General features: G+C 37.9%; 1 protein-coding gene across 1 annotated transcript in view; it reads left to right on the forward strand.

Moving 5' to 3' along the window:
* Positions 1-18,600, forward strand: part of rgs8 (regulator of G protein signaling 8) — a 60,250-nt gene extending 41,650 nt beyond the window's left edge. Inside the window, exons 4-5 of the mRNA XM_034080919.2 lie at positions 14,109-14,275; positions 14,436-18,600. Coding sequence (XP_033936810.1) covers positions 14,109-14,275; positions 14,436-14,630 — 362 coding nt within the window. The 3' untranslated portion in view covers positions 14,631-18,600. The remainder of the gene's footprint in view (positions 1-14,108; positions 14,276-14,435) is intronic.
* Positions 18,601-20,992: the final 2,392 nt, after the last annotated feature.

Raw genomic sequence — 20,992 nt, forward strand, 5'->3', positions numbered from 1 at the left:
ATGGTAGCCACCTAAATGTAGCAGTAACATTACCCTCTGCTGTTTCTTTAATAGTTTCAAATATTTCACTCAATTTTCCCTTGCCAAGCCCATTTTATTTCAGGGTCTCATTGTGCAGCGAGGACCCCTACCGAGTAATGAAACACACACCCTTGTCTTTTACTTTTTCAATGGACCAAATACACACTGGCACAGACTCACTCACACACATCAATATGCACAAACAAATGAAATCTACTTTTTTCTATAAATATGCTTGTGTTTTACTAAACCCCAAAAGTGTAAGAAGAAAATCATTCCTTCAGAGGTAAGACACACTACATATAAGAATACAGATACACTATTTCACAGATAGGTGTACTGGGAAACTAAGTACTGACTACTTACTAAAAGAAACATAACAAGTATTGGTCTTTTGGGTGTTGGCATAATTACAATGCCCCCTATGGATAGTGACAAGCTTCTTTTGAAAACAGACTACTGTAGGCAGCAATGCAAACTGTAGGCAGCAATGCAAGCCTTTTTTAAATGCCTTGTAGGATGTCCCAGAGCCCAATCATAAAACTGAAACCTAAATATGTTTTATTTACATTAATATTAAACAGAGAGAAGCAGCACATATTCACATTACAGGAGCTGGAACCAGAAGATGTTTGTTTTGTGTGCTTGACGAATGGCCTTTAACAATAAATCCTTTATCAAAATCCATTTTCTTTGGGTTGTTTGATCAAAAATATTTGTAATTTTTCTGCTCATCAAGTTGGGATTTTCTTTTGTCTACTCTTCCAGTTGAGATTGTTCATGTATTAGCCACAGATGCAGAAGCAACCTGGTCTCACCAGAATGCGTGACTCCACCATGACTCCTTAACACCGCATTGCGTGGTGGAGTCACGTACTCTGCTACATTTACGTGTCTGCACCACGCAAAACATCCCAATGTAAAGTGAATGAGGCTCCTTTGTCGTGGTGCACACAACGTCCCGCAGTGAGCTTTTATTCTATAAAACGTTTTTTAAAATCTACTTTATAGCTTGTAGTAACTCACGGGAGGTTTCTTTTATTTTATTAATATTCATAATCATTTTTAATTTTTCGTCAGAATGTAAAAATTACATTAGTTACGAATTTTTGTTCTCAAAAAACAGTGCATTGTGTGTAATACAACTGTGATTTTTATTAAATTAGTTAGTTTTTAAGGAAGGCCAGGGGCCTCATTTATAAAGGGATATACGCTAAAAAGATGGCGTACGCCAGTTTCTACGCAATGTTTGCGATTTATAAAATACTAACTTGACGGGAAATGTGCGGTCCTCCACGCAAACTCTAACCCATGCGTACGCACTAAGCACAAAAACGGGAGAGACGACAAACTGCGACACCGTTGGCAGAAGGAAGAATGGAGAGAAATGTGTGGAAATAATACCATAAATAAAATGTTACCTCTCATTTATCATATATGAAGAATTCCTTTTCAAACATTGATTAAAGCCAATCTCAAAATGATTTAACAAACGCCTGTTTGAGAATCCTCAGTGCACACAAAAACATAACTTGGAGAAATAAATAAATACGGATATGCTCATGAAAACCACCTCGAATGTGTTGTGTTAATGTTATGAAATGTTTTCTCATAAATGATGCGCTAAGCAGGAGGACAGAATTACGTCTAAACTGACGCCGTTTTGCATTTCTATAGGTTGTAGATACCAGCATGGTTTTATATACTATCATGTTTTATGCCGTTTGCCAAGACTTGATAAGTCGCTCGTAAAACACAGGAGGTATGGAAGCTAAGAACACCATATGTGGTAAATTGTACAGCTAATATAACACAACACATTAGTTGTATTTCATTTAACTGGTGGATATAGGGTTGCTGCGGGGGGTTGAGACGCACGGGCTGCAGTGGAGACGCTGCGCACTGCTGATCGAAAGCTGGAACACAAACCACCAAATACAAAAACATAATTCAGATCCAGCCGTCATGACTCCACACCGGGGGGATTCCCTGTTCACTTCTTACAGCAGGGGTAGGCAAGTAAGTTTGGCCTTGGGCCAATTTTTTGCTGAGCCACAAGATGGCGGGCCAGAACATAATCAAAGCCTAATTCAAGGAATTGATTTTGGTAAGAGGGCACAGCGCCCATGTTCCCCGGTTCAGAAAAAACTCTGATATCGCTGATAACCCTCCCCATCAACACTCTGATGCGTAGTCAGATCCGCTGATTGGTTCACTGATGATATAGGTGCCCAATCCAGAGTCTCTGGCTAGACCCGCCCAAAGGGAGGCTCGTCCTCTCTAGCCCCATTTCAGTCCCAAAGCCAGGGCTATTATCTGTATTTTAACAGACTTATCTTTTAAATTGAGGTGTTTATTGTTCTCTTCAAAGTAATTTTTTCTCTGAAATTTTAGGGAGGATGGTCCTCCCTTTCCTCAATGGACGAGCCTCCACTGAGTAAAGTAGAGTTATTAACTAGGTAGCAGTGTTATTTAACATACTTTTATTCTGATAAGTATTGTCAAGTTCTCTGATTTGTTGGCATTTATTTGAGTGTTTGCCCACATTTGAGAGGCTTGAGGGGCAACAGAGGATGCATGGACAACTCGAATCCTTTTTCCTTTTCTTTATTTCTACTTTTCAAGGACACATTAGGATTTTTTCAGGTTGAAAACCTTTAAAAAAATATCAAAGGACAAAATAAATCAATTACAGCATGTTTTGCTTTGCAATTTAATATAGGCTATTATAACCTAAATGAATCAGTAACCAAGTGTTTTACTCAAACTCAATGTATTTAATAGTTAAATAAGTACTTTAATTGACCTGGTTCCCCACAACCACACATTTGCCATATGTGACCGGCTCTATCGAAATCAGTCGGAAGTCGCAACGGCTCATTTCAAAATAAACGTGGATTTGCGTAAAAAAATAGTTTTTCAGGGTTCGGGTGTTTTGTTTGATTTTAAATAAACAAAGTCTTGGCTTTCAGAATATGGAACTTTTATTTCCAAAGTCACACGATAAATACATGTTTGAAGCTTGTAAAGGGAAGATGACAGCTCTCCCTCGCCACTCTGCTCTTCCACAGCGCCGCTTCCCCTCCCTCCGCTGACATTATGAATGTAAGCGGATATGTCGGGACAGAATTTATTTTATCGGACAAATTTGAAACTTACCATGTTTCAATAATAATAATAAGAATGGTGTAGCAAAGTTTCTGTTAGCAGGTAATCACCGGACTATGACCGGATATGCTGATGTTTAAAACTCAGTTAATGGGAGTCATTGTTATATTGCTTCAGTTTATAATCGTTACAGATCGAAAAGTTCAGATTCATTTTTCAATAAATGATTCCACAAACAACAAACAGCATACTTATTACATTCAAACAAACTACTTGTAGTAGATGAAGTACATTATTCAAAAGTGTACATTAACTTTGGATAATAACACGGGAGAAATGGATCCTCTCTTTTCCCCTCTCTCTCTCCTGACAGCCCGTCAGTTTCTCATGCAGCGTGCTAAACAGTGGGCGGGGATTCAGGTGATTATGCAGCAGCTGATCTGATCTCTCTCTCTCGGGTCCGGTTATACTTCACTCGCGTTTATGTCCATATAGATCAGATCCAGTTCTGCTGATCGGCCTTTATAGAGAGCACCGATCAAACTATTAAGAGTGAATATCGGCCGATAATGATCGGCGGCCGATCGATCGGAGCATCCCTAATTATTACCAGACATTTTGACCAGCAGGTTTTGAATTTACCGGGTTTTAATTAATTTTACCAGATAAAAACCGGTGATTACCTGCTAACGGAAACCCTGATGTGCGACTCTCGGTCTTATGTTGTTAAAAAAAAAAAAAAAAAAATCTCAAAATAATATTTTATTTTTGATTCTCAAAATTACAGGCCAAATATTATTGCTGGCGGGCCAACAATGGCCCGCGGGCCGCCTGTTGCCGACCCATGTCTTACAGTTTCTCATTAAGGGGGTGTCTCCTGTCCCCGGTACAAACACACTGCCTGAGGAAGGCTATGTGTATTGTTTTTGTCATTAACCTTTTTCGGCCATTTATTTATTTATTTTGCTGACGATCCGACCTCCATGCTGCTACTCTGTTCAAACTGCATCCACCAAACAATATGATTTATCTCGACCACCCCAAAATAACCAAAATCTGACACGATGTGAGATGTCTTTTTTAGCTGTTCTGTCGTCATTTCCTGCGATCTTCTTCATAAAGTCAGTCAGAATGAATGAATGAATGGGTGTTTCTTTGACTATTTATAGGCAAATATGGGCGTTACGTGACGCCCGCAAAAGCTGCACCGCATTTCGAGTCGGTTGTGATTTATAAAGGGAAACTGGCGTAGGAAGTGCTGTACGCACTTTCCTCGCCGGTGCGCATTGGTGAATCGGAAAATGTCGGAACATTTCTGTACCTATTTTTTGGATTTCTACTACGTAAGCAACCTTCCCACGTGAATCCTACGCACGGCGTTATAAATGAGGCCCCAGAGCTTCAGCTGTGTCAAATAGATTGTTCCCTTTAGTTAACGTTATTTAAAAGATAATTATATTCCTATTTGATCATGCCCCCTTTATTGCATTACGAGCGTCCATTCCCATTGGATAACGGAGGATTTTACACCCGGAAGTAATTATTCTCCTTACTGTCGATTGATTTTACAGTGATATCTGCACTACTCATCAACTCAAAAACACCAAATTATCCTTGTTAATTACACAACATTGATTGGTTTAAATTGTGTACAATGCTTTTGTATTTTTCCCCTTCGATTCAGAGAAACAAATATTTTTTCTGAGTTTTTGGATGGCAGAAGACCCTACACTACCCAGAATCCTCAGCTATTGTCTGGGACTACACCATGTGCTTAGCTTGACAAACCCAGTGATCAGTCCTCAAGCTCTGTGATTGGATGTTGGAGTGGCAGTGCGAAGAGTCAAAAAGCACTTTGAAATGGAATGAAACCCATCGACGGCACACTATTCAAAACAGGAATTGAACGTCGCAGGCTCCTCCAACAGTGCAACACAATAAAACAGATACATAGAAAAATAGTGAAATAGTGCAATAAGAGTCTATATACAAGTGATTGGAATATGATATATTAGATACATAATTTCCAAGTAGCAGCCAGATGAATGTTATGGATGTTGTTTCTAAGTTCAGGTGTTTAATAGTCTTATGGCCTGTGGGATGAAACTGTCCCTGAGTCTGGTGGTTTTAGTCCGAATGCTGCGGTACCGCCTGCCAGACGGCAGCCGACAGAACAGTTTGTGGCTGGGGTGATGGGGGTCTTTTATAATCCTGAGGGCTTTCTTTAAGGTTAACCTGGTATTTTTACTCCGCTACATTTATTTTAGTTACATTACAGATTTGGATTAATGATGTGAAATATAAACAACCCTTAAATCAGACTTTAGTTACATCTGAGTCAAATTCAGTGAAGGTGATTGTCAAGTGCCAACAATCAGGAGAGATATTTGATAGTTGGTGCTTGAGAAGACTAAATATTTATCTGCAGATCCGTATAAAGCATATTCACAACTACGGTGTAGTTATGCAATGAATGAAAACCTTGGGTCACAGGTTCCTCAACAGTGCATTACAAGACATCTATCAATATATGTGTATACTTCCACCATTAAACTGTCGTATTCTGCACATGTATTATTCTATCTACATACATCTTATAAGAGTATAATAAATATGTATAATATCGGTTAAAATAAGTGCTTCAACATAGTTAACATTGCAGGAAAGTTGATTGTCAAGTTCCAAAACAAGCCATGCAATATATTAGACGTTGAGTACGTTGTCAGGCTTAATATGTATCTGTAGATAGATACCCCCAAAGCTTTTTTCTTATTTAAAAGAAGACCTTAACCTAAAGTATTCGTTAATGTTTAAATAAAGCCTTATTGGTTTGTCTGTTTTGCAGATCCTCCTATCAGGCACTAAACTGTTTTATTGTAGATATTATTTACAGTATCTTCTTGATATTTGTTATTCTATATTTATATCATTGACCTTCTACTTTCCAACTATTGTGTATGTACTCTTAATATTTAAATGTTTTCATCAAATATAACACATTCAAAAGTGCTTTACAAAAATGAAAGACATTAAGAAAAAGGCATTTTAAAACAGTTATTAAAAAGCAACACAATCTTCCTGCATTGCAATTACTCTAAACGTGTAATAACGTGCTTTAACCAGTAGGAGGTGCGGGTTAAAAAGCTGTCAAGTTTACAGTGTTAACAAAATAAAATATGCTGGTTTATTCTGGTTTATATTCTGGTTTAGTTTACGACGGATATGTTGTTATTGTTTTGATATTTGTAACACAAAAGCGATGGAAAAAACCCACAGCAACACAGAAAAGATGGTCTTAACATGACCCATCGGTCTAGTAGTTAATAAAAAACAATAATATCAAAACAAATTATTACTACTAACTTTATTGTGAAATTAAAACAGAACGGTAAAAGAATAGTTTCCGGTCTATTCTGATGCCCGATCTCTGTAGATAAATAAAGAACTACGACAGATGTGTAATATTTAATGCAACCAAACCATTTATTACAATGCATTCATGTGATGACTTTCAAAGAGTAAAGCAAGCACTGCTGAATAAAGTATGATTTTATCTTATCTTTTTTTTTTCATATGGAATGCAGTTGGAGGTCAACCAATCACAGAGCTTGAGGACTGAACACGGGGTTTGTCAAGCTAAGCACATGGTGTAGTCATGGATGTATAATAAGAACTGGATACAGTGTGGGAGGCGGGGCCTCATTCATTACTATGAGAGTTGCTCATTGGCGCATGATGATAAAATGGCCCAACTTTTGAGAGAGCGAAACGTCACAGATTACCCGGCATGCCTGAGAAGTACCCGTATGTGCGCTCATAGCGCATGCGCAACTTTATCCATGCCCCCCATAATGCTCGTTCACATCAAGCACGTCAATTTGCGTACACGTAACAGCACCGCACGTTCATGACAGCATGGTAATGGATTGTTATTATGATGGATTTGATATTAACGAGGCGGCAGTTAACAGCTAGCGGCTAGCTAGTAATTATGCTAATTTACACATCAATCGTTATGTACTTTTATATTACGCTGTACTGGCTGTAACCATAGGCTGTAACAGGATCTAGTGATATCCAAGCAACAGAGCTTAATTTAGCATGAAATAATTATTGCACTGTATATATATATTAATGCTGTCAAAATTATCGCGTTAACGGCGGTACATAATTTTTTCAATTAATTGCGTTAAAATATTTAACGCATTTAACGCATGTGCAGAATGGCCCGCCCCATACATTCCACCAGTGGCAGCGCAGGCTACAGCCATACCATGAAATGGCTTAGCCCCACCATGACAAATGATGTTAAAGTAAGCAAAATAAAGTCCGCCAGCTCGCACTGAGTAAATTGAACAGACAGATTGATTTCAGTAGCCACTTGTCTGGAAATACCGAAGACTAGAAACGGTTTAGAAAACTTTTGTCACGTAGTGATCGTCTTCTCAATAGAACATCTTTGATAATGTCTTCTGGCCAATCAGAATCATTTATCTTTCCATTCCCACAACAATATACATAAAGAAATGGCATATTTTGGACATAGTTCGAATGGTGATTAATCATGATTAATTAATTTTTAAGCTGTGATTAATCTGATTAAAAATTGTAATCGTTTGACAGCTCTAATATATATATGTATATGTATATATATATGTATGTATATATATATATATATGTATATATATATATTAGGGCTGTCAGTCGATTAAAATATTTAATCGCGATTAATCGCATGATTGTCCATAGTTAATCGCGATTAATCGCAAATTAATCGCACATTTTTGATCTGTTCTAAATGTACCTTAGAGGAATTTTTTTCAAGTTTTTAATACTCTTATCAACATATGAGTGGACAAATATGCTTTATGCTAATGTTTATTGTCATTTGAACAATGACAAATATTCTCATGAATATTAAACACAACAACCTCTCTCATTCAATACAAATGGGGTGTGTGTGTGTGTGTGTGTGTGTGTGTGTGTGTGTGTGTGTGTGTGTGTGTGTGTGTGTGTGTGTGTGTGTGTGTGTGTGTGTGTGTGTGTGTGTGTGTGTGTGTGTGTGTGTGTGTGTGTGTGTGTGTGTGTGTGTGTGTGTGTGTGTGTGTGTGTGTGTGTGTGTGTGTGTGTGTGTGTGTGTGTGTGTGTGTGTTGGATCGTTGGAGCTATGTGCAACTCAGGGCATATGCAGGGACGTTAATCTATTTCGGTAATATTAACTTTATTTAATACAACATTTACGGTACAAGATTTAATCATACAGCCCATGTATTATAATATTTTACAAATGATGAATTACAGCAAACATGTGCAATATATCTGTTATTACAGCTCCGTGGGCAGTAAGGCGATATGGGTCCGTTCTTATTGTGCATCCATGGGTAAAGGTAAACGCATGTAGTGCTGAACACGTAAGATGAACGTGCAGGGTGGTGCGGTCCTGTGGGTTAGATGCGCGTTCATAATGCAGAGGGAAATAACGCTCAGAATAACGTTATTAGCACATTTTTACAACTTGAGGAACAAATGTTTTTAGGGCTATACAAGTGTTCATACTGGGTAGTTTAGTTTAAAAAAAAAATATCCAACGATTTACAGACCACTCTTTCCCCATGTAAGTCAATGGGAAAAAGTGTTTCCGGGACTGGCAACCAAACTGAAGTGTAGTACCGCTGTTTGGCCACCACAAATATGTTCATCTGAGTCCGGCGCACTTCCTGGGGGCTTGGGTGTAGTCCCAAACGATAGCTGAGGATTCTGGGTAGTGTAGTGTCATCCAAAAACTCAGAAAAAACATTTGTTTCTCCGAATCGAAGGGGAAAAATACAAAAGCATTGTACACAATTTAAACCAATCAATGTTGTGTAATTAACAAGGATCATTTGGTGTTTTTGAGTTGATGAGTAGTGCAGATATCACTGTAAAATCAATCGACAGTAAGGAGAATACTTACTTCCGGGTGTAAAATCCTCTGTTATCCAATGGGAATGGACGCTCGTAATACAATAAAGGGGACATGATCAAATAGGAATATAATTATCTTTTAAATAAAGTTAACTAAATGGAACAATCTATTTGACACAGCTGAAGCTCTGGGACCTCATTTATAACGCCGTGCGTAGGATTCACGTGGGAAGGTTGCTTACGTAGTAGAAATCCAAAAAATAGGTACAGAAATGTTCCGACATTTTCTGATTCACAAAACATTGCGTAGCGGCGTAGGACATGCGTGCGGCACGTCCTACGCCGGTTTCCCTTTATAAATCACAATCGACTCGAAATGCGGTGCAGCTTTTGCAGACTTCACGTAACGCCCATTTTGCCTATAAATAGTCAAAGAAATAATAATAATAATTCCTTACATTTATTATAGCGCTTTTCCAGATGCTCAAAGCGCTTTACAAATACACATTACACATATTTGTTATACATGCAATGGTCACTGTGGACAATACCCACAGGAGCAAGTTCAGGTGAAGTGTCTTGCCCAAGGACACAATGTTATATAAATGCCCATTCATTCATTCATTTTGACTGACTTTATGAAGAAGATAGCAGGAAATGACGACAGAACAGCTAAAAAAGACATCTCACACCGTGTCAGATTTTGGTTATTTTGGGGAGGTCGAGATAAATCATATTGTTTGGTGGATGCAGTTTAAACCAGAGTAGCAGCATGGAGGTCGGATCGTCACCAAAATAAATAAATAAGTGGTCCAAAAAAGGTTAATGACAAAATAAATACACATAGCCTTCCTCAGGCAGTGTGTTTGTACCGGGGACAAGAGACACCCCCTTGATGAGAAACTAAGAAATGATCAGGCAATCCCACCGGAGTGGAGTCATGACGACTGGATCTGAATTATTTGTTTGTATTTGGTGGTTTGTGTCCCAGCTGTCGATCAGCAACTATATATCCATAATCCAGTTAAAGGAAATACAACTAATGTGTTGTGTTATATTAGCTGTACAATTTACCACATATCGTGTTCTTAGTTTCCATACCTCCTGTGTTTTACGAGCGACTTATCAAGTCTTGGCAAACGGCATAAAACACGATTAAACGTGATAGTATATAAAACCATGCTCGTATCTACAACTTATAGAAATGCAAAACGGCATCAGTTTAGATGTAATTCTGTCCTCCTGCTTAATGCATAATTTGAGAAAACATTTCATAATATTAACATACTTGAGGTGGTTTTAAATAACATATCCGTATTTATTTATTTCTCCAAGTTATGTTTTTGTGTGCACTGAGGAGTCTGAATTCTTCATATGATAAATGAGAGATAACATTTTATTAATGGTATTATTTCCACACATTTCTCTCCATTCTTCCTTCTGCTAACGGTGTCGCAGTTTGTCGTCTCTCCCGTTTTTGTGCTTAGTGTGTACGCATGGGTTAGAGTTTGCGTGGAGGACCGCACATTTTCCCGTCAAGTTAGTATTTTATAAATCGCAAACATTGCGTAGAAACTGGCGTAAGGCATTTTTTGAGCGTATATCCCTTTATAAATGAGGCCCCTGGCCTTCCTTAACTTAACTAATTTAATAAAAATCACAGTTGTATTACACACAATGCACTGTTTTTTGAGAACAAAAATGTGTAACTAATGTAATTTTTACATTCTGACGAAAAATAAAAATTATTATGAATACAAATAAAATAAAAGAAGCCTCCCGTGAGTTACTACAAGTTATAAAGTAGATTTTAAAAACGTTTTATAGAATAAAAGCTCACTGCGGGACGTTGTAGAAATGCGTGTGTGCACCACGACAAAGGAGCCTCATTCACTTTACATTGGGGTTTTTTGCGTGATACAGACACGTAAATGTAGCAGAGTGTGTGACTCCACCACGCAATACGGTGTTAAGGAGTCGTGGTGGAGTCACGCATTCTGGTGAGACCAGGTTGGAAGATGCAACTGTGAAGTCCTTGCTTCCCAGTGTAGTTGTCTCCATCCACATTTTTTCTTTGCCTTTTAATGCAAATTCCTATAGTGATTGATGTCACATGAAATAATGGGATATTTGCATCCCAACTGTATTCACTTTTAACTGACAAAACAACAACTATGCATATTTCCTGCACAATGTCTTTGTTTTTCTGATGCCAAACATACTAGTTTTTTCCGCCACCAGAGTTAAGTTATAATGCTTTGGCCTAAGCATGCAAAACATTGATAACTATTGCCTCTCATCGAAGTGATAATAGTGATTATATGTAACACTGTGTAAGGGATTAGAGATATACACTGAGAAGAACTGTGTGCACTCGCATTAACATTATTCATTTTGTTCAGATCGAGGTTGTGACATAACATAACTAATGGATCCTTTACGTCACCTACGAAAATAAATGTTGTTTGTAACCAAGCCAAGAACACAGCCCTCCCCAGGCGAAGACACTGTGATTCACTTTCCTGTTTCAATTGACCAAGCATTTTTCAGCTGACTAAAACATGTACAGTACATGCACCAACCTAAATTAGAAGGAATGGTAGAGCAAAGATTAACACAGTACTGAATGTTCCCTTGCTTGGATATTGCATTAAGCTAGGTTCTTATTCAATTTATAAGGATGGTGTGTGTGTTACAACTATACCAGACTGCAGTCTAGTGTCATTCTTCAGTGTGTAAAGCTGATTATGTATTTGCTGGTGGTCAGACTTGTGCACGCTGTCAGATGTAATGTGTCTAGTGAGAACAAGAACACTCTGTGAGGGCTTTGCTTTTTAAGCTTATGTCATAGAGATGCAGTGTGTACTGTAGCCAAGCCTGTTATGCAGAGTGAAAAATAACAAAAATCTAAGCATTTAAAAAATGCTGCATAGCCGGAGTGATTTAAGCTATGCAACAATGTAGGTTTTAAATAAAAACATGGTGGGTCCCAGTGTGATTACATCTGAGTCTCCAGTGATTGACTCAGTCCCAGCTGCTGTGCATTGTGGGTAATACTCCCAACTGGGTCCTTACAGTTCATTTAGTTCCCTTGCTGCACTGACTTAGATTTTCTAAGGTAGATTACTTGCTTACATTTGTGTTAACATTATTGTGAACTGCTCCGGATTTTTGCCTTAATCAGTCTTCACTAGTGAGCCCCATTCTAAAATACTGTCGTGTTTTGTGAAATGTTGTGGTGTTTCCTGAAATGCTGTGGCGTTTTCTGAAATGCTGTGGTGTTTCCTGAAATGCTGTTTTGACTCAACCCAGTCTCACGGCATTTCGTGTTCACCAACACGATTTTTAATCTATTGATTCGTGTTCTATTGATTTATTTTCCTCACAGATGGCAACAAAAGTCCGAAATTATACGATTTCAAATAAAAGCAATAACTGTGGCTTGATATTGAATAAGAACATGTTTTTATGAACCACACAGCTTCCGGTCTTCCTCGACCCGACCGGAGAAAAAGACGTGCTGCAGGCAGTAGAAATACATTGCTTTTAAAATCGTGCTGTGCAACACGAAAAAAAGGGGCAAATCGTGTTGGTGAACACAACACGATTAACACGTGATTAAAAATCGTGTTGGTGAACACGAAATGCCGTGAGACTGGATTGTTTGACTTGCACTTCAGGGCCATCATGCCGTACTTCTCTTGCACCATATTTCCGTGTGCAAGTCTCTTGTTAGCTGTCATCGGTTTCTCTCTCTCAGCCAACACTTCCAAACAAATCATAACCTTTACCATAACCTCAGTCTAAAGTGTGAACCACTTTACAAGCAACCATACCTTGAACCCTTTTCTTTTACACATAAAAGCTACCTTAATACTTACCATGTTGTGTGTTGTTTTCCTTTTGGGTTTGATGTAGTTTAAAATAATTATGATATTGGTTAATGTTTTTAAAAGTGTGTCCCCACTTCTTTTAACATTGATTGAGTCATCATTTGCAACTATTCCATGAAAAAAACAAGCAATTAAGCAACTCTGATAAAATTGGTATAACTGCGGTTTAACAATCACTGCTTCAATAATACCCTTGTGTAGGGATTTTGCGTAGTATTGTTTTAAAAAGGCTGAGCTGCCCATTTTCTTATTTGTGTGTTGACTAGATTGGCACCAAAAGTTAGATTATCAAACAATATTGCAATTTTGAGCCCAATCAATATTTGTAGGGAATCTTTAAACATCTGACCACTTTTTCACAAACAACTGCATTTTAATAAAAATAAATGCTACATTTAATCTTTGATTGGCTGATAAGATTATAATTAAATTGAAGTTTGCATTCTCAGTGGAGGTCTGTGCTTCCTGGGATCGTTTCACACAGTGTTTTACTAAGGTGGGAATCCTTTAAACGCTTTAAAAAACAAAAAAAAGCACATAAAGATTGGACACTAAAAGCTTGTGTCCGTTGCCTCACGTATGCTTTCCTTTAGTTTTAACATGTTTGTTGGGGTGGTTTTGTAAAGGCAGCCTAAAGTGTGTGTATGTTTGTGTAACCCTGTGCCCATTTAAACCCTTCATGTTGTTTTGTTTATATGCATGATAATGTGTGTTAGTCCTTCTAATTTCAGTAATTTTTATGGAATATGCAATTGGACCATCTCCTCTCTGTACAGCTTTATTAAGTAAGCAGCAGATGAGAAGGATGGAAATGACATGTCAACATGACACAGGCACATAGAAAAACATGCCCTTGTTATCATCAATGGGGAGCATATTAACTGATCACTTATCTTGACAGCACAAAAAAGATCTCTGTGGGAGTATTTTGCTCTCATTTGTTTGTGTTCCAATCATGAAAGCTGTTTCCCGCTCCTGGGAACAAGAGTGTGTACGCACTAGAAAAACATCAACATAGAATGAAGGTTATTATCACATAATCAAGCTACACTACTGTATGTTAAAAAGACAAAAAACATCTAGCATCCTGCTTTACCGAAATAGGTGTTACGCAGCAGTATTAATCATGTGTTTGTTGTCTTTACCTCCTCCCGTCATCGTCTGATTCATTTGTTTTTCCAGATGGCCTGGCTGCCTTCCGGACATTTCTCAAGTCAGAGTTCAGTGACGAGAATATCGAGTTTTGGATGGCCTGCGAGGAGTACAAGAAACTCAAAAGCTCTACCAAGCTTGTGTCCAAAGCAAACAAGATCCTCCATGAGTTCATTGACAACCAGGCACCCAGAGAGGTGTGTGACTGTGACTGAGCTTATGTGTTGCTTCCTTTATTGAAAGATGCTTGGGAAAGGACCTTTTTTCCAATAATAATCATTATAAATTGTAGAAATTGTACTATGATTGTGATATCCTGCTATAATAAGATACATGATGCTTTCCCTATCCCTGCAGATAAACATTGACTACCGCACCAGGGAAAAGACCAAGCAGACTCTTAAGGTTCCATCCTCAACTAGCCTCAATGAAGTCCAATCCAAAGTCTACAGTCTCATGGAAAAAGACTCGTACCCAAGGTTCCTCAGGTCCAAGATGTACCAGGATATAGTGAACCGGGCGCACGCACAAGGCCAGCGAAGATCTGTTTGACCAAATATGATGAAAACCACAGACCACATTAAATTGGACCAACACTGTATATCAATTGTAAACCCTTTGACGTCATCTCTAAATACTGTGAATCTGCAAGGATGGTGGTGACATGCTTGAGTTTTTCCTTGCATGCAATCCCTCTAGTAAAGATGTGTCTTGGTGGGCTGCACTGCACAGAGGGGATTTGATCATGATAGGTTAACTGTTTACCTCTATTTAGCGCTGGGCGATATGTTATAAATACCATATCATTAAAATGTATACTTGTCCAATTGGCATTTACAATGAAACTAAATATGACTACTAAAGAGAGAGCAAACAACGACTGAAACGTCCTAACCAATTATTGATCTTGTAAAATATGTATTTTGAGTTAAAGCTACTAAATGACTTGCTTAAGAATGAAAACTGTAAAATATGGTGTAAAGCTCAAACAATTTCCGAGCTCGAGAATAAAACACAGTATCAGTTAACTGTAAAACTGTATAACCACTTAATTTGACGAACCAAAAATCTGCTCAAAGATTGTCAGAGACAACATTTTATTTTTGACCTTGTAGGTAGTTCTTAATTTTGGTCTGACTTATAAAAACGTATATACAACGTATTGTTTAGGTGACAGTTTCTTGAAGCAAATTTGTATTTTTTGATATTGCACTAAATGAATAACATTTTATTTGATACTATACTTATTATACCAGTACAATTTGCTAGCTCCATTGCTTGATACACTTGTTTGAATTGATTGGGTACCACCCACCTAATGATAAAAGCATTAGGTGGGTGGTACCCAATCAACACAGTTGACCAAGAGATGATTTAATTCCATCGTTAACACAATAGAAAGTTTAGATGAATACCCTCACATTGTTTTTCGCCCAGCTCTACCTCCACTTACCTTCAGTTCTTTGTGAAATAGACACCGTTGTATGCAGGACTTGACCTGTAGTGGTAGTTTGTGTGTTGACAACAGGCAATGAACACTTAATATCTGAAACTGTACCAAACTAGATTGCATTTAGATATTGATATAGTTACATAATACCTGTGTATGGTAAACTCTTGCAGGTGTTTTCTGTGAAATGTAATGTGGAGTCCAATAAAGTATTGGGTTAGCTTTTGCTTTCAATGCATGCAATAGAGGAGATGCAAATTGGCTATCATCCATGTTGTACTACCTATTTGACCAATGTTTTTTTTTTGGTATTGTAACTTAATAAAAAAGGAGCTAATTAACTAACAAATGGTTGCTAGGGACGCTGCTATCGATATTATTTATGTTATGTGGTGTAACTGTTTAATGGTGTTATCTTTATTGCTACCCACTTCCCTGTCAATTTATAGTGTTGGTCCACAGCGCAAACGTATTAGTTTAACAACATCCGCATCTAAAATTGTGGCATAGATCTACGTTATTTTCCCCTGTCCAATTCTCCATTTACTCAACAATAACACATAATTATCCCTGTGTTTATTTATTTGTTTGATTAATAAACACAAGTTGGAGTCCGTCAGGACCGGGGGTCGGAGCAGCTCATTTGCTTTAGAGAATATTACACCCGGAAGTAAGTATTCTCTCCGCTTCGCTTCACAAACCCTGTGATAGTCCTCAAGCTCTGTGATTGGATGTTTGAGTGTGCTCCGAGGGTTATGCCGAGCGTCGGACAGCACTTGAAATGGGATGGAACCACGGCAGACTGTCCAAAACTGGATTTGAACGGGTCCACCCCGTCCCCAGAACTACACATGCTGGCTATTGTGTTTCGCAACATGTTCTCTATCCATGGCACGTCTCCACTGGGAATTGTAGTTTTACAAGACGTTTTCGTATTTCCCATAATAAGAAGTTGCCAGTATTAAACTGCACATCCCTGGAGGTTTAGGGGATAGGAACACTGTTATAAAACATATAATTAATAAATGGGTGAAAATTGCTTGTGCCCATAATGGGCAGCATTAATATACCCACATGCCAGCTAAGGTCAGAAGAGCTTCATTTAACAGCTGGTCTTATGTCTGTGACCCCTCCTGTTGTTAATTGATAAGCCTGAAACATGCACTTGTCAAGGTTCAGAGGCACATTTAGCAAATATGGCAGTAGCCATCGTTCATCTTAAGATAAGATATACTTTGTTGATCCCAAGTTGGAAACATTTACGTTACATCAGCATGTGTAACAGTTGTAACTCATTTAGTATAATCACACAAATTATGTGTTTTATATTTAATAATTCTGTGTTCTTTATTTATTGATTGTTCAATACCTGACAAGGTCGGAGATGAAAAACTTGAGTCGCAGGTTCCTCAACAGTGCATTACAAGACATCTATCAATATATGTGTACCTCCACCATTAAACTGTCATATTCTGCACATTTCTTATACTATCTACATACATCTTATAAGAGTATAATACATTATGTATAATATCAGTTCAAATAAGTGCTTCAACATAGATAACATTGCTGGAGGTATGCACACATATTTATAGATGTCTTGTAATGCACTGTTGAGGAACCTGCGACCCAAGTTTTTAATTCAATGCATAACTACACCGTTTGTGAATATGATATGTCAATAAACCTTAGAAAATCTTGAAATCTTGAAAGGGATGTGCAAAATAGTCATTATATACAGTCTTTAATTAGCTATTAGTAGAGAATAACGATTAATGAATATACTTTATAGGGATCCTATTAATATCTAATAATAAAAATAATGAGATTCAATAACATGCTCTAACCACCCTTTATATCAGCTGTGCACCATTATGGTGTAAATACAGCCTATGTACCAATTGGATCAAATATAAAAGTCAGCCGAATTAGTGTTGATACTGCAAGGAGACGTATTGTGTGAAAAGAAATGTAAGATGTTGTTTAATTGCTGATATATTTATGATCCACGTCACGTTTTCAGTTTTGGCGGCAGTTACTCATGTTTGTCTGGAAGTCTTCTCATCAGGGCTCTATAAATAGAGAGCTACGGAAGATATGTAATATTTAATGCAGCCAAACCGTGTATTACAATGCCATTATGTGATGACTTTCAAAGAGAAAAGCAAGCACGCTCGGAATAAAGTATTATTTTATTTTTTTTAAATGTTTTCGGTCTGTTTCCGGTATTTGTTTATGACGATGTGATGTGAGATGTGAGACTGGGTTGGAGAATTGCACAGGGGAAAATAACGTATCTATGCCACAATTTTAGATGCGGATTTTGTTAAACTAATACGTTTGCGCTGTGGACCAACACTATACATTGACGTGGAAGGGGGTAGCAATAAAGATAACACCATTAAACAGTTACGCAACATAACAGAAATAATATCGATAGCAGCGTCCCTAGCAAGCAACCACCTTGGTAACAATGAAAACGTTGAATGGACACAATTTCCTGAAGTAATCTTCGTAATAACTAGCAAACTAAAGATCATGTACATCCACTGCACACATAACCTGAAATAACGACTCATATTTCTCGCATCAAATGACATCAAAACGCATTTTAATGGCCAAACTAACCTTAACATAGTCATTTTCCACAGAGAATAAAACAAATGTCGGCCATGTTTTTTTTTTCTGCAGGGAGAAATTTGAAGATCACGTGACATAGACGCCAGCCATTGGAATGAATGGTGAAAAAAAACGTAGAGGCGTTTTTGTAGAAATACTACGTCCCAAGTTGTGGACCAACGTAGTTATTACACGTTTTTTTGTGAGACTGTGTTGGTATGTCAGTAACATGTGTTTGAATTGTGCTCCCTCATCGTTTGCACTCCTTTTTAGGTTGTTTGAAAAGATTTTAGGGGAGATATTTTGTTTATTGCATGTGTACTTTAAAGGCAAAACAGTTGGAAATACACAACTGGCTGAACAACATATCGCCCTATATGGTATGTTACTGTGTTCCACATGAATGCATCCTCCCCCCCCTATATTTTGCAATTAAAAACAAATCTGCATCTATGTTGGTGTGCACTGTGTGACTTCAGTCTCAATACCAAAAGTCTATGAGATTTATGAAAAATGCAGTGCCATTTTATAAACCTTCCATTTTATTTATTTTAGAAGAGATTAAAGATTTTAATATCTGGTTCCTAGCTACTATTATGTTTGAATAATTAACAGTGAATACATGAAATGCATTTTTTTAAATCTGGCTGATTTATGACAATAAGATAAATGAAGCTCAGCGCAAGTTCTTTCAGGAAGACTGGCTATATATACATTCACGCCGCAGCTGCATATAATCAGCTCATCATGGGCGTTCTCTTTAACCTATTACATTTCACCTCATTCTCCAGCAGCCAATACCGTGCTGCAGCCAAACTTTAAAATGGTTCTCCCCTCTCCTGCAGTCAGCTGTGATTTCAGGTTTTCATGTTGCCGCCCGCCTCCTCCCCATCCACCTCCTTTCATCATATCCAGTGAGAGCTAATCCAAAGACCTCATCACACCTCCTCTTCATCCCATCTCCTCATCAAATCCAGATCTTCAGCATCATCACCTGTGTCTAGACCCCGGGGGGGTTCCCTATATGCTCACGGCTGCATTTCCCCCTTTAGATATACGATTTCAGGATTGGGGTCTAATCGCCAAAGATTTATCATACGACGTGTCAATAAATGTTCTTTTAACCAAATTAAGTCTCTCCTGATTGAAATGCTATTGAAACCGACCCTGCTAAACATTTAAACCTTACCTTTCTACACATCTTACGTTAGATGTGGCAGCTGTTTTTAACAATGAGGAATCAAACAAAGAAAATAATGAAAAACTAAATATTTGTACATTTATCACTAGGTTCTTAATCGGGCACTATAGCTTATTTTGCCCTCCTGCTGCTCGCCAGTTTTTCTGTTCTCTCTCTTCATCTCTATTTTTTTAATCAATAGTAAACATAATACCCATGGTGCAGCGCTGCCATGACTATAGATCAGGGGGACGATGTGCAGGGCAGTTGATTACTGGCTGTGTACAGCTCTGAAACAAACAACAGAAGCTGGACGGGAAAAACAACAAAACACATCTGACTGTCTGTGTTACAACATGTTGTATTTGATCAGAGGCTAACCAGTCTCACAAGACTGTGATGTTGTAAAATAACACTCCATTGATCAATATGTTTTCATTGGATTCAATTAAAAGGTGAAATATAAGAGAGCTTGCATGCAAAAATACACCCAAAGGGAAGTCCGTTACAGTTAGCAGTTATAATTAGAATTTGCAGTAATCATACCTGAATATTTAGAAAATAATATTCACCCACTATTCCTGATTCTTTCATAAAAGATCTCTTCTTTTTTTGAGAAAAACGTTTTTTGATGCATGGTCCTTGTTAAATAAAGATTACATTCATAATAATTCAACAATTGTAGGGTGGTCATTTGACACTCATAACAACATTCTTTATTTGGGCATATTATTAGTAAAGAGCAGTATTAACGTAATAGCCAGATTCAAATAATACCGTGCCTGTTTGGTATCTTGCCTCCAAAATGTTGGACCAAGCTCCTCACTGTTTTGAGTACATATCTTCATGGTTGATTGAACCTATTGTACATTCATTTCAATAAAACTATCAGCTAAATGTAATTATAATATACCCTCAGGTACTTACTTAATTACATTTTCATAGGACTGGATTGTCTAATAGGGTGTTACCTCACAATCAACAGTCTCTGAGAATAACAGTACTTGGTGTTCTCGGCTATTGACACAACCGATTGTTTATTATGATCTCCGAGGCAGCAGGCACATTCATTTGTATGTGATGTTGACAAGAGTCAAATATCAGTCCTGTTGTTGTCAGCGGCAGACGTTGCACCACCTCACCACTGGGGTACAGCAGACAAAACAAAGCCAAGCAGTGTTGAGTTAATCATTATCAGTGGTTATCCAGGGCATGCTGTACTTGTAAAGGACCACTTACAATTCTCAGACATTTACCAGCTGGAGGGGGTTTTGTTGGAGATGATAGCATTTATATGTTATTCATGACCATGAAATGTGTTTCTATTCTGCCAGATAACCCTGTTACTCTCTCACACCTTTCTCCAATACACACTTCACATCACACACTTCAATGGCTTCAGTCATCTTTAAGGTTCAAAAGAAGAGCACATGTGAGAGAACTGATGCACACAACACATGTTCAACCAGAAAACTGAAGGCACTGGTGTGAATGCATTTCACTCCAATACCTCCAACATGTGACGAATACATGTGGAGAGCATCTACAGGCATGGACCTGTGGCACATGTGCTTGCTGTGGTAGACACCCATTAATTCAATCATTGTTTAAAATCCTACAATGTCTCGTGATTTTCCCAATGGCATTTGTAAAAAGGTTGAGTCC

The sequence above is a fragment of the Pseudochaenichthys georgianus genome, chromosome 4 (assembly GCF_902827115.2).
Source record: "Pseudochaenichthys georgianus chromosome 4, fPseGeo1.2, whole genome shotgun sequence".
NCBI lineage: Eukaryota > Metazoa > Chordata > Actinopteri > Perciformes > Channichthyidae > Pseudochaenichthys > Pseudochaenichthys georgianus.